At 37.5% G+C, this 15563-nt stretch overlaps 1 protein-coding gene across 1 annotated transcript in view; it reads left to right on the forward strand.

Moving 5' to 3' along the window:
* Window positions 1-15563, forward strand: part of LOC124788224 (phosphoinositide 3-kinase regulatory subunit 4) — a 195436-nt gene that overhangs the window by 158753 nt on the left and 21120 nt on the right. The window contains exons 23-24 of the mRNA XM_047255405.1: window positions 246-343; window positions 4869-4973. Of these exons, the coding sequence (XP_047111361.1) occupies window positions 246-343; window positions 4869-4973 (203 nt within the window). The remainder of the gene's footprint in view (window positions 1-245; window positions 344-4868; window positions 4974-15563) is intronic.

The raw sequence follows: 15563 nt of genomic DNA on the forward strand, positions 1-15563 counted from the left end.
ATATGCGTTAATTTTGTAAGGAAGAAATTTAATAATTTTAATTGTGTTCATATATTTACCAGTTTTATCATCAATTATGTGGCTACTGACTTGACTGCTAAAAATGAACACTAAATTTTTTACAGTTTTAAAATTGCTTCATAATAGTTGGATTTTCAGAATTGTGAAAAACTTGGGTTACATTCTGTTTGTAAGATTCTGGATAAGTATTTCACTACAATAATTTTAATTCTTTTATCTTGTAGGGTTGAACCTAATAGCAACAAGATGACTGTGCTGCAGTCTCGGCAGCTTGATTTACAAGAAGATGGCTGTGCTGTTGATATGAATTACTTTGATTCAGGTTTGTTCTTTTAGAATTTTTATATTGAACTTTCTAATAGTGATATTGATATGGAAACTTCTAATTGCCAATTAAACATTCCACTAGTTTTTTGTTTCTATATTTGTTTTGAAATTTATGTTATGTCCAATATATCTGACAATATCTTTCTGTTTTCCACCATTTATTAAATTTTGTTGTTGCTTTACATTCTTATGAGTGTAATGTTTACATATGACTCTGGGATGTGCAAAGTAACAGTAGATAATACTTGATAAAAGTGAAACTGTTATTAACACTTTTGTATCTGACAGTGATTCAGATTCTCTACCCAGCCTCAGTATCGAAAGAGACTCTCAGAGATCCTTAGCCTCTGTAGCCTTCAGGTTGATACGCAGTCCTTTGTAAGGTTGGAAAGCTCAGCTGACATGAGAGATGGGTGTAGTTGCTGACAATTTTCTGCTGATAAATAATACAACTAGCTACTTGTCAGTCTCTCTCATTTATGATATGAAACTTGTGTTTGATTGTTCTGAACTTGACTTTGCCTCTTTGTTTCTTTATTTGGACTACACTCTAGATGCATTTATCACACTTCTGGTCAGCTGTTCACTATATGAACTTTGTCATGACCAACCACATATAATTGCTTGTTTGTTCCACTGGTCTCCATGTCACCATTTGTGTGAGTTATTATGAACTTTGTGGTATTGAGAAAACCCAAAGATTGGTTTGAAACCACTGTTCTTTACTTTTTGTCCTTTTGGAGATGGTATGGTCTTGCCTTCCTCCAACCTTTGAACTGACTAAAAGGAGAAGGGATCGAGGGTTTTTCACATCGCACTGCAGCTTTTCATTTTTCATGTTAACAAATCACTGCCAGAGAAGAAAGAAGTGATAAGTATGTGAAAAACCTTGTAGTTTCCGGAATGAACCCGTGACCTTTAAATTTGTAACGTGCCACTTACCCAGTTGAGCCACCAAGCCAAACATCCTACTTTGTTTAAATTTTAGATATGTATATATTATTTTTATAATGAATCTGACATGTCTGATACTGTTGTACTGAATGGTCTAAGGATGAATAAATAAATCTGTATGGTTTATAATTACCAGGACAAGGTATGTATGAGAGAAAATTTTTGGAAAATCCACAGGAAAAGTTGGAAACTTTGATGGAATTTTGATATGAAAATCTTAATGAAAGAAATGTGACAGTCGGTTTGACAGTTCTGCTGTCTCATGTTTTCATAAAAAAAAAAGAAGAAGAAATGTTATGTACAGTTTGACAGTTCTGCTCTCAACATGTTTTCATGCATGCACAACAAATTCCGCATTGAATACTGATATTTTGCAAAAAAGAATACAATTGAGAGTGACATTTTAGTGTGTTGTTGGTGGTGATCAAATGATCATATCTTTGGTATGTTGCAAAGATGAATTGATTTCAGTTCATGGTAAGCTGATGTGTTGCAAACATTCAATTGATTTCAGTTCTTGGTTTATTTCTTTGGAAAAAATGCCACCAGTGAGTGTTGAAATATCAGTCGGCATCCACACAACGCAGACTATCTACATGACTGTTGAGTCAATGAGACTGGCAAAGATTGTAGACAGACATTTGGAGGCAAATCGAATAAGAATTACAATAAACACTTTCTTTTAAACTGGCTGCAAGAAAGAACATGCTAAGCTGTGCTGTGAACATGTGTGGGTTTGTTCTCCTTTTTGCATTCATTTTTAACAGAAAACCTGATAGTTGTGTTTATGACTAACTTTATAATCCTGCCTGTTCATAGATTAAAACCATGTGAAATACTGTCATTATAGCTACTATCCTCACAGATCCATCAGCTGGAAAAATCTCTTTCATATCCCACATACTAATGATTCCAACTGGTCATTCATTTTGACTTCTATTCTCAGTCAAGGTTCTGTTTGCAATAACAGTAAATGAGGTAAGAGAGAGCGAGAGCAGGAGATAGAGAAGTGGGAAGGAAATGGGTATAAAGAAGGGGAAGGAGCATATGGACGAAGAGATGGGGGAGGAGGAGATGAATAGTGTGACTGTGGGATAAGAGATGTACATGGAGCAGGTGGAAGGCTATTGACAGAGATAGAGGGGAGGAGATGGACAAAGGTTGGGGGGGGGGGGGGGGGGGAAGGAGAGGGATAGAAAGGGGGAAGAAGGATATTAGGACGTGTATCCAATTCTGATACATATTTAGCAATTATGAAGCATTGCCAGGTTCACAATAATTGATGAATAACCAGGAAATCTAATACTCTGAAAAAAAAGAAAAAAGAAAAAGAAAAAAAAGCTGACTCTTTTACAGTTATAGCAAATAGCTGCTGTCTTTCTTTTATTGTCAGCTTAATATCTACGTGGGAGCATTGATAAATAGCAGGGCCGCTCATATTGTGGATGCCATTAATTACGTAGTAATTTATTAGACTTTCCCAGCGATTTGATGACATCTTGTGGAAATCAGGTTTTCTGCCGGATATCAGCGTCTTTCAAACACAATATTTCGACGTCATTACTTGACGTCTTCATCAGGTGTGACCTGAGACTGGCTGCTTGCTGGACCAGGTCGCATATTTATGCCTGCCTGGTGCCTGGTGTTCTGTTTGCCGTTCCCTAGTTGGTCCGCACCCGTGAGTCGCGCTATCCTGCCGCTCTAGGTGTTCCCTATTCCGTCCACGCCCACTCTGGCCACCTCCAACTGCGGTCGTAGCCTCCTGGTGTTGCCTTCTCGGTCCACGCCCGTGAGTGGCATTCCCCTGCCACTCTGGATGTTCCCTATTCCGTCCGCACCCGCTCTGGCCGCCTCCATCTGCGGTGGTGGCCTCCTGGTGTTCCCTTTTCGGTTCGCGCCTGCAAGTTACGCTCCCCTGCCACTCTGGACGTTCCCTATTCCGTCCGCACCCGCTCTGGCCGCCTCCTCCTGCGGTGGTGGCCTCCTGGTGTTCCCTTTTCGGTCCGCGCCCGCGAGTTACGCTCCCCTGCCCCTCTGGACGTTCCCTATTCCGTCCGCGCCCACTCTGGCCGCCTCCATCTGCGGTGGTTTCCTCCTGGTGTTCCCTTTTTGGTCCACGCCCGCGAGTGGCACTCCCCTGCCACTCTGGACATTCCCTATTCCGTCCGCGTCCACTCCGGCCGCCTCCGACTGCGGCGGAGGCTTCCTGGTGATCCCTTCTTGGTTCGTGCCCGCAGTGTGCGGATGTCTGAGACTCGTTGTTGGTGTTGGAAACATATTTTCTCCGGTATTCAAATGCCGGGTTCCACGCAGTGCTTAGCTGCTATCCTGCTTCCCGGTTAATCAGGTATTGTGCCATCTTTATCTCTATAGATTCAGTGATGACACTATCCCAGAACCTGGGGGTCTGGACCATGACCTTGGTGTTCTCATAATCCATGGAATGTTCCAACTCTAGGCAGTGTTCAGCTATTGCTGATTTTGTGGCCTGCCTTACCCTGGTATGTCACTGGTGTTCCTCACATCTGATTTCCACCGTTCTAGTCGTTTGGTCAATGTAGGACATACCGCATTCACAAGGAATATTGTAAATGTCAGGCTTCCTTAATCCCAGGTCATCTTTGACTGTTCCAAGTAAAGCCCTGATTTTGCTAGGTGGGCAGAAGACACTCTTGATGTTATGCTTCATTAGTATTCTGCTGATCTTGGCAGAAACAGGCCCGGAATACGGTAAAAATGCCAGCTTCTTGATTTCTTCTTCTTGTTCGTTCTCTGGTGTATCCTGACGTCTGGCAGGATGTAGAGCTCTGTGGATGTCTCTGGATGAGAATCCGTTGTTAGCAAACACTTTTTGAAGATGTTCAAATTCCCCTGCCAGGCTGCCAGAGTCAGACAGTGTCTTGGCTCGGTGTACGAGTGTTCTAAGCACCCCGGTCTTTTGTGCTGGGTGGTGGCAGCTGTCGGCCTGTATATATAAGTCTGTGTGTGTTGGCTTTCGGTACACACTGTGGCTGAAGATGCCATCCGCCTTCTTCTTCACCAGGACATCCAGAAACAGAAGCTGACCGTCCTTTTCTAGCTCCATGGTGAATTTAATATCGGATGCCTTGAGTTCAGATGGTCCAGGAAGTCTTCCAGTTTTTCGCGACCGTGGGGCCAAATGACAAATGTCATCAACGTATCTCAGGAAGCATGTTGGCTGGTAAGTGGCAGTTGTAAGAGCCTCATCCTCGAACTTCTCCATGAACAGGTTGGCCACTACTGGTGACAAGGGGCTACCCATCGCCATCCCTTCAGTCTGTTCATAGAATTTACCTCCACATGAGTTGCGGATGTGGTGTGCACACTTCCCCACATATGTTGTCAACATTTTCTTGAGATATGTTGCAGCTGGGTAGGTGGCAGAGTAATTTTGTTCCAACCCAGAATTAGGGGAAACGATTTTTTGACATTGAGTTCATTGAAACCCTCACCACTTTAGTTGGTGAAAAGTTTTAATTTAGAAAATAATAATTATTTTTCTTTTCCTCATAGCTACTGTTTACTAACTTATTGCTACTTTGCAGGTTCTCAATCTGTATTGGTATATGCAACCATGTATGGTTCCGTTGTGGGTTGGGACTTACGAGCTCCTGGAAATGCTTGGAAGCTAGATAACGATCTTAATAAAGGTATCAGTAACACAAAGATACATAATAACTGGAATTTTTTTTATAAATACTTACATACATAAGTTAGTTTAAAACTGTGTGAAATTGGGAGTACTTCCTGTTGTGTGTTTATATTTGGCAAGGCTGGACATATTTCTGAACTGTATGTTGTCAGCATTGCCAATTAAAATACCACCGTTAATAATGAGAGGAAGGAACACCTCTGATGCTGAGTGAGAAAAATATACAGTTTCTCACGTTCTGACTATAGTTGGATAGTGGTAATAGTGAATTTTCAGTCATACCATTGTAGCAACTTAATAATTTGGACCTCCACCATTCACAAGTATGATGACAAGTGAAACCAGAAAATTATAATCACATTTAATAAAAGTTCACGTGATATCTTAGCTGCTCCATATGATAAGATATTCAACTTCGATATCCTCCAGGATTGTTGCTTCAGAAAGTCCTCAATCCTTGCATCGCTGTATTATTAATTTTGACATAAAACACAGAGTCTGATACTTTGCTTGTCATATATTGTAACTGATAATCAAGTACATAGGTGGAACAAACATTGGCTGTCTGACAGCCTCTGAAAGATGTTCTCACAGACAGCTTCTGAAAGACAATAATGCAGACAAGTGGACCATGTGACTGATGCACCACTTCCTTTTATATAAAACTAAACAATTGATTGCATTATTGAATCTGAGATTTACAAAATAACAATTAAAGGTTGCGAGATAATTTTGGTTACATGTATCACAAAAAGGGTCATGTGTTGCCCTTTTAATTCCAAAGAATATGAAGTACAATAACACAAATTATATTTTAGTTAATTACAACCCAATTACTTTAATAAGATATTACTAGCAGTATTTCTGTTTGCTCTTAAGTGTAGCTATCATTTTAGATTATAGTAATGAATAAACATCGTAGCATTTCAGAAATAGGGGAGAGATAAATTTATGTGGTGCAACATAACTGCACCATTCATAACACAGAATTTCAAAGTTGGGTTATTAACAAACGGCTTATTCCCTTTAGTTGCTAATATACATTGGGTAGTACATTAATGTCAAATTTAATCTGGGACAATAAACTCATTTGTACTAATTTTTTAAGGGTCAGTTTACTTCTGGAACTGGGTGTAGGCATAAAAATATAAAGCTCAGAAAGTTAAAAATTTGAGCGAAAATGACCTCTTCAGAGGATGTTTATGTGAGGAAGGAATTTCAGATTGGGAGGGGAACATAGTCAATACCCCCTGAAGAGTTTTACTAACCAAAGGTTAGTGAAATGGTACCTCAAGGTATACTATCGAATACAGGTGTAAATATCAAAAATAGTGAGATACAGGTGGTGTAAAGCACAAAAACATTACATTACATCATATAACAGAAAATCTGAGTAATATGTATAATACCCAAAACATATGAAATTATGAAGGTATAGCATTAATAGTGTGTAACACTTTAGAAACAAACAATTTGAAATATAAAAATTTACAGTGGTATGAGGTATGAATTACATCAAAACATCCTAAAAGCTTAAATGAGATACTCCCAAGGTGTAAATCAAAACAAAGTTTTGAAATTTCATTTTCTTCTGTAAGGTATTTATTCTGGTTGGTTCTCCACTCTGTACAGTCCAATGTGGCAGTTTGGGTAAAACTGTCTTTTCAGTACCTGAAACTACACACTGTACAAGTTTCCATCCTAATGGATGACATCACATAAAATAAACAAAAGTTTCTGTCATTTATTTTTATTGATGATAGCAATTTTCTATTTAACTCGTTTTTCACTTCTGATTGTAGTTCCTAAGATGGGTAATTTCACCACAGAACTAGACAATATATGTAATACAAATAATATATAAGTAACAGTTCAAGATATTGACTTAGAGAAGAATAATCACCATATTATACATAACATTAATATGCTAACATTGGATAGTTTTCCTCCTCCTGTATGTACAGAATTTCAAAGGCAACAGACAAGTGAAAGCAAACAGTTAGATCAGCATCAACCTCACAACAGTCAAAACAGAAAATTTCTGTGAGACAAAATGCTGCTCAGCATGAAACATACTTACCATCTTAAGTGTGGCTCTAAGCCAACAATGTATGTAAGTGTAAGATCAATAATCATGTGTAATGACTAAGTATAAAGTGTTTAGATCAGAATTACAGTCTCAATGTAAGTATGATCATCTTCAGTCTGCATCCCAGAATACACAGCATCATAGTGTCATCTTGAAGTCTCTTTCAAAATATATGTTTTTAGAAGAAAAGCTGTATGTCATAGCAGTAAACTTAACTTTAAATTCCAGATTTTCCATATAGTACTTAGAATCCAGTAAGTTCTTCTATATTATGGTACAAAAAGTGTGGGTAACATTTAGTTAGCGTATAATTAATCAGTTACGTAGTTAAACAAGAAAAATCATCACAGAGAGTATTCACAAAATAAATGAAACTTTAAGTACTAGCACTTTGTCTAAATGTGTCATGAAAAATCAGATAAAAATGTACAATTCAAAGGTAATCAAGTTGCAGATTTGCTTTGTGGACCATTCCTGAAATGTCACGTTGAAGTCAAAGTATGACACAGATGATTAGAAGCATTTCAGGAATAGAAACATATGCATATGGAAAAGAGGCAAATTGGTTGGGTGATCATCACATGGATGACATAGTATAAAAGATAGAAGGAAACTTCCATCATGTTAGTAATGAAGAAAAACAGAAGACAAATTCCCCATATATTTGCCTGAATACCACCCCCCACATCAATGAAGGTGATGTAGGTGTTGCCATACAGCAACAAACAGTAGCATAAAAACAAACTAGCACAATAGGCTTTATAACATAAGATAGACATGCTAATACAATGTGAACATTAAACAAACTAACCCTAACATGCTGCTGAAAATTGAAAAGAAACTTAAATAGTCTGTGTGTTTACATAAGAAGAAAACCAAAATTCTAGACATCAAAAACAGTAAGGTGGAACATCCAGTTACAGACCACTGTCACAATCATAATACATAGCATAAGATACAAACATAAAAGTCAAAATTGAAAGACATGATACCAGGAATCAAATAGGACAAAAGCATGTACATATGTATACAGAACAATCAGTTTCATTTATCATTATCAATTTATTTGAAGAACATCACAGCAGAAATTAACTCAAAATCATATCTCCCTAAAGTACATTTCTGCTATACAGAACAGTATTGGTGAACAAACACCCAAGTTCATCAACCACACACAATATGTTTGAAATGTCAAGAGCTTCCTGCACCAGAGCCAGAAAAAAGGAGAAATTCAAGAAAGACATGAGAATCATCACATACAAGAAAACAAGAAAGAGCCAAGTGTATATATGTGTCCAGTCCAGTAGAGTTAAACATCATACATAATCGAGCAAGTTCATAGAATAAATATTAATAAATATTAAATATTAATAAAGGCTAAATATTAATAAAGAATGCCAGTAAAGGTAAATATTAATAAATATTAAATAAATAAACAGAAATTGACTCCAATGAGCTCAGACTTACCTTTAGGAATAATGCTATGTCGGAATCCTTTATGACTTTGATGATTTGTCACCTTTACCCTCTGACATCTGTCACAAGATGCAATATAAGACTTCACTCTTCTAGATATATTACTAAAATAAAAATTTTCCTGCAACTTCTGGGTGTACTTCCTACTGCCACAATGTCCAAAATTTTCATTGACAAACTTAATAAGTAAATCAATGTGTTGTTACGCCAGCATAATTTTGCTGATCAGAATCAGGTGGGTGCCTTTCATACAGAATTCCCACGTATACCTAGTAGTATTGTGCAACTTTCCCATACCCATTTTTTTCAAGTAAGCTCTTTACTAACTTAAGGTCTTCAGCCTGATTTTGATGTCTCCTAAGCTCTTCACATATCTTAATTATTTTTTTCCACCTTTTATACAATTAATGAACATGATTCCGAAGTTCTTATCATTCTGTATTCCAACATTTTCCTGCACATTCCCTATTGGCAATCTAGATAGTGCATCTGCAAACACAGTTCTGCTCACCCTTAATATATAAAATAGCATAATCAAACTGTTGCAAGAATAAGGCCCAATGTGTTATTCTGTTATGATAAAGTTTACATTCTTGCAAATTTGATAAAACTGCATGATCAGTAAAAACAATGACCTTGTGTCCAGTTAAATAACTTCTAAACTCTTTTGAATCCCCACACAATGGCAAGTAGTTCTTTATCTGTTACAGTATATTTTCTCTCTTCTTTTAATAAACTACGGCTTGCAAAGCTGATTGCACACTGCTTGACCTGTCCATCTACCTCCTTTTGCTGGAATAAATAAGCATCTAAACCATAGATACTACCACCAGTCATAAGGCAAAATGGTAAAGTAAGATCAGGGCTATGTAGAATTTCACTGTTGCAAAGTTGTTTCTTAATCTCATCAAAACCTAACCAGCAGTCAGCTGACCATTCCCATATTGTGTTTTTCTTGAAAAGTAATGTGAACTAGGTGAATTTAAAGTAGTCCTAAGGTATTTGTGAAGAAATTGCATAGACCAAAAAATGACCTCCATTCCTTCTTATTACTAGGTTTAGGAAATTTAGCAGTAGCTTTAATATGACTTGGGTCGGGGGTAAGATTCCTTCTTTGCAATTAGTGTGTCGTAAAAAGTTCGAAGTTCTTGCACCAAACTTAACACTTATCTAACTTACGTGTCATACCTCCCTGCTTTAACTTATTACCTGCCTCTTTGATTGTGTTGATACGCTTGTCCTAGGTGTTGCTTGTTATGAGTATGTCAACAACATAAATTACCAGTTTTGAATGCATTTCACTTCTCAGCACGAGATCTAAGGCTTTAATAATCTCTGCTGCAGATACATTCAGACCAAAAGGTACTACACAATACTGATAGCTTTCACCAGAAAATAAAAAAGCAATATATTTTCTAAATTCTGATTCTAGTGTTATATGGTGGAAACCTGAGGTCAAATTCAGGCTTTAAACACTTGACACCAGAAAATTTATTGCATAATTCTTCCATTGACTCAGGGTGATCAATTTCTCTTTCCAAAAATATATTTAGGTGATAGGAATCAAGCACGAGCCTGACCCCACCATCCTTCTTAGTTACAACAATCAAAGGGTTGTTGTAGTGTCTAGTACTCCTTTCAGTAAACCTCTACTTTTGCATCTCTCTCTCCACAATGTTTTTTTATGGGTAGGAACTGACTATGGTTTTATAAAGAAAGGCTGGTGCTCTTGAAGCCTTAACTTGCATGCATAGTTCTTGACTCTTCTTGGTTTCTCACTAAATATATCTTTATAGAGTCGCAACACTTCTTCCAGTTCTGACTTTTCATCTCCAGTAAGATTTTGTGCATTTTTTACCTTTTCAGTAACAAGTTGATCAAAATCGCTGATCAAAATCCCTATCAGTTGTATCATTACTTGACAAATAATTATCATCATCATCATCTATATAGCCTTTTTCTACGTCAATGCCAAAACCATATATTGTGTTAGCAGTTGTGTCTCCAGTTCTTAAGTGTAACATAGTATAACCAGAAAAATGTGTATTTGTAATTGGAAAAATTTACTCTGAACTTTACCCAGTCAAATGTTACATTGTTTTTCAGTATCTAGTTCCATGCTTAGCAATATCTCCTCATTCAGATCACTGACCACCAAGCATCCTTGCTCAAAAACTGCATTATCAACATGAAATGTTATTAAAACTTGTTTGTTTACAACATTACTAAACTTACCTGTAGCACCTTTAATCCTAACTCCCATTAAAGGAAATTCAGTGTACTCAGAATTCTGTTTAACTCTATCCCTGATCTTTTAAGAAATAATAGAAATTGCACTACCTGTGTAAATCAAACAATAACCATGCCAATCGCCAAATGTGATTTCGATGTATGGACTACCACATAAATCGTGCTGTTCATTAATATTATTTTCTCTAAGCAAGTCATCCTCGGTATTCTCAAAATGTAAATCTTTCTGCAAATGGTTCTTATAATCACTAGATAGCTGTATAGGGCAAAGTGTTGTGGTACCTGTGTGTTTATGCCACGAATAACTTCTAATGCTTGATTGGATTTACAAGTAGGACTTGAATAGATGTGCTCATTAGTGTTGCAAATAAAATCTGACTGAGAATGATCAATAAACTGAGTACCTGAACTGAAATCTGACTCATCCTTACCAACATCTCTGAAATGTTCAGTAATCCTCTTATTCACTTCAAAATGCTGTGTCCTGATGTCCTGGCATTCGCACAAAATATCACTAATGTTCATTGGAATAAGTTGACCTCCTGAACCTCATCACTGGTTTGGTTATGATAAATTACTTCAACGTAAACCATACCATCCAGCTCTTGTAAATTAAGTGTATCAGCTTCTGCTTCAACTACTAAATCATTAGTGCTGACACCACTCACCTGGGTCTCTCACACTTCCACCACTACTGACTCAGGATAGGCCTTCCCCACCCTATCACAGTTAGCTACAAAAGTCTCCTGCTCAGGGTGCATTAAAATACCAATACCAAAGTAACTATTCTCAACATCTACGTGTTCCACAGAACATTCAGAATTAAATAATTTTACTAAAACACCTTCTTCAGATTCATAAGGAGTTACAGTACATTTCTTACCACCATACATCTGTTTAATTGCAACATCCCAAAACTTACTTTCAGAATTAGTTGCATTAACAGGATAATCACATACACTCTCATAATCACACTCCTCTTGATCTGAATTTTTTATTGTCTGGTCATGAAAATTATTTACCTCCTCCACCTGACAGACACCAAGTGAAGATATTAACGGTTTTCGTGATTCCAGTTGCTGTTCTTTCTGTTATGACTATCAACCATTATCATTCCTGTTATTATTATTACTACTATTATAAGTATTATGGTTCCTTTTGTTACCTTTTATTTTTCTGGTTGTGTTGAGATGACCCCCATTGCAGTTGTTGTTTCTGTTGTTATGTGAGTTATTAGCCCTGTCTGCTCCCTCAAAAGCTTTGTCAAGTTTATGAACATCTTTAAAAAATTCTCAAGTGAATTATTGGGACCACAGACAAGGCTCCAATGATCTCTCACTGGTAGAAGAATAAGATCATCAAAAGGTTTGCCCAGGTGAGCAAGATTACATAACTGTTTCTCACAGAATCTTACATCGAGAGATTACCTGGTCTGTACCTACTACCGTTAAAAAATTCTGTTTTGATGCCCATCTGTTTACTTTCGGACCAGAATTTATTCAAGAACATCTTTTCAAATTCATTAAATGTTATGTCTGCCTTTACGTTTTGATTAGCCCGTGACAGTGCTTCACCATCAACGAAATGTTTGGCTAGTTTAATTTTTTCAGAATCAGGCAAGTTTGGAGGAAAAATATCTTTATATTGCCATTAAGTAGTCCACTGGATGTATTTTAAAATGCCCAGAAGTATTTAAGAGATAAATTGTTACAAAATGGTGCAAAATTTCTGCCGATTTGCAGATATGTCATATTTGTTTCAATATCACATCATCAGATGTTTACCTGTTGTAAATTTTCAGACGAAGTCTCACTTTTATTATTAACACACAGTATGGCTATGAATTTGATCATTATTTTAGTTTCTGTTCGATGCACTCACTTTCCTGCTCTATATATTCATGCATAATTTTGAATTCAGAGTTCCTTCTAACTAACTCAGTGTGAACACATCTTCAGCATTCTCCACAACCAACCATACATGATTAACCTTATCGTTTACTTATTGAATTTCAAGAACAGTCGACTTTCATAATTGATTAATTTTTAAAAGGAAGGTTGCTACTTGTTCCTGCATAGCCTGAATTTTCCTTTCCATTGTCTTAACAGTGTCATTTAGATTAACAACACCCTTTTTTTAGGTCATTGTTTAGTCTTGTAAGTTGATTCTTTAAATTATTATTCAGACTTGTAAGCTTATGATACAAGAGTTGAGATAATCTTTCAAATAAACCTGAGTTTCTTCGTTTGGAAAAGATCCTAAGAAAGGTGATGTCTCGGATGACTGTTTCAGGTTCGATGTCGACGATTAAGGACTTTGAGTATATGAAACCTCTCCAGTTGTATCAGGATTTCCCGTGCTTGCCATATTTGAAGATAATATTGGGTACAAAATACGAAAATAAATCTACCTAACCAGATTATTGTCATACGCAAAGCCACAATTATCCTTCTTATCAACAGTCACGCGACAAAAGAAATTTGGGAAAATGATATTCTGAGGAAAAGTAATTAAAAAATTAAAAAATGTTCTTGTCTCATATGGTCCAACGATGAATTGCCACACTGCATGTTCTGTCTCATCCCAACTGTTGTCCAATAATCGATTGTCACATGTTGCAATTAGCCTCTGAAATGTAGTACAAAAATTAGTACACTGACTTACACGTATCCCAGCTCAGTGACTTACTTCGCTTGACTTAGTTCCTGTCGTTCCCTGTGGGACATAAGGCCGTGATGAAATTCCTCCACCTGGTCTGATTTCTAGCAAGTCTCTTCATTTCACTCCATGTTTTCCCATCCTCTGCAGCTTCTCTCTTGGTCGTCCTTTTCCAGGTCTGTTTGGGATGACCATGCTTTCTAATTCCTTGAGGGTTCCAGTCCAATGCCACCGTTTCAACAGCTCCATCTGGTTTCCTCAATGTATGCCCAATCCAGTTCCATTTTCTTTCCTTGATTTGTATATTGATTGGTTGCTGATTTGTCTCCCTCCAAAGATCTTCATTTGTCATTATATCTGGCCATCTCACATTTAAAGTACGCTGGAGACAGTGATTGATAAAAACTGGGAGCTGGTTTTTGGTGTGGTTAGTCACAACAGAACTGCCTTCACATTGCAATTGAAAAGCCGGAGTTTGGTCTTCTATGAGATGTTCCTATTTCTCCGAACAGGGTACAGTTGTACAAACGCACCATTTTCTTTGCGGATGCGACTCTTCATGTCCTCCTCAGTGCCTCCTGTGGTTGTGACTATACTTCCAAGATAGAGGAAAGATTGGACCTGTTCTATGTCCTCTCCATTAATGGCCAGCCTATTCCTGATGGTCAAATTTATCCGCATTTCTTTGGTTTTGCAAACATTTATTTTGAGGCCTGCAACTTCTGCCTCTCTCTGTAACCTGGCCAGTTTCTCTTCAGTGTCTTCATATCGTTGTGCCATTAAGCATATGTCGTCTGTGAAATCTAGATCTTTGAGCCTATCCCACATACCCCATTGCACACCTTTCTTCCGTCCCCCAATCACTCTCATCATCACATGGTCCAACACCATAAGAAATAGTGTTGGCAAAGGGATACACCCTTGCCGTACTTCCAAATTAACTTGGAAAGGCTCTGTTAGTTCTCTATTATGTGATACTTGGCATTCATAGTCTTCATACATTTCTGTGATGATGTTAATACTTTGTTTGAATGCCATATTTTGCAAGTGTATCCCACATGACTCTTCGATTGACACAGTCGAAAGCCTTTGCAGAGTTAATGAAGTTAAGGTAGAGGGTGCGTTGCCACTCCGCACTTTGTTCCAGAATAATTCAGAGAGTATTAATAAGGTCCACACAGCTTTGATGTTTTCTAAAACCTGCCTGCTCTCTCCTCAGTTGTGTGTTCACAGAATCCTGAATGCAGTTTAAAATGATCCTTGAAAGTACCTTACTCAGTACTGACCATAGGGCAATGCCCTGCCAGACACCATATTAAAATGCCACCTTTAATAGTGAAGGAGGGAAGCACTTTAATTACCACTGATGCTGAGTGAGAAAATATACAGTATCTCAAGTTGTGACTTTAGCTGGAAAGTGGTGTAACTTAATAATTAGCAATTATCACACTGGACTCTCAATTGTGAGGAGCAGAGTTCAAGTCAGCTCATTCTGATGTAGGTTTCACTTAGTTTCCTTTACCCATTTAGGTGAATGTCAAGATTTTTGAAGGGGACAAGGGGGAGGGGGTGGGGGGAAGAATGGCCAGTTTCATTTTTCAACTTTTCCCTGTGCTTTTCATTTAGATTCATGTGGAGTTGCAAGTATGGGGATGGTGAAAATGACTGTAGTAACCTACCAGTTAATAGGTGATATGGCAAAATACTCAATAGCGAGAAGCCTTTGAGCATCTGTGCTTCACCAAGATGTACAGCATTTTGCTTGTGTGGACCACAGACTTTCCTAGTTTGCTATAGTGTCACTTCTCAAAACATCAACTGCTCCAATTCCAACCAATGTGCATGGGCCATTGGTCATTACTAATGCCTAGCAGATGTTAAACACACACACACACACACACACACACACAGAGAGAGAGAGAGAGAGAGAGAGAGAGAGAGAGAGAGAGAGTGGTTTTTTGGGGTAAAATAATATCTTAAACACTCACTTAATAGATTACACGTGTGATTCAAATACATGCTGAATCCAGTGATTACTGCAGCAGATCAGTCTGTATGTAGTTTATGTAGTTCTCCTCAAACTTCCCAACTTTTAATTGAATAATAACTGATTTT

The sequence above is a fragment of the Schistocerca piceifrons genome, chromosome 3, assembly GCF_021461385.2.
Source record: "Schistocerca piceifrons isolate TAMUIC-IGC-003096 chromosome 3, iqSchPice1.1, whole genome shotgun sequence".
NCBI classification, from domain to species: Eukaryota; Metazoa; Arthropoda; class Insecta; order Orthoptera; family Acrididae; genus Schistocerca; species Schistocerca piceifrons.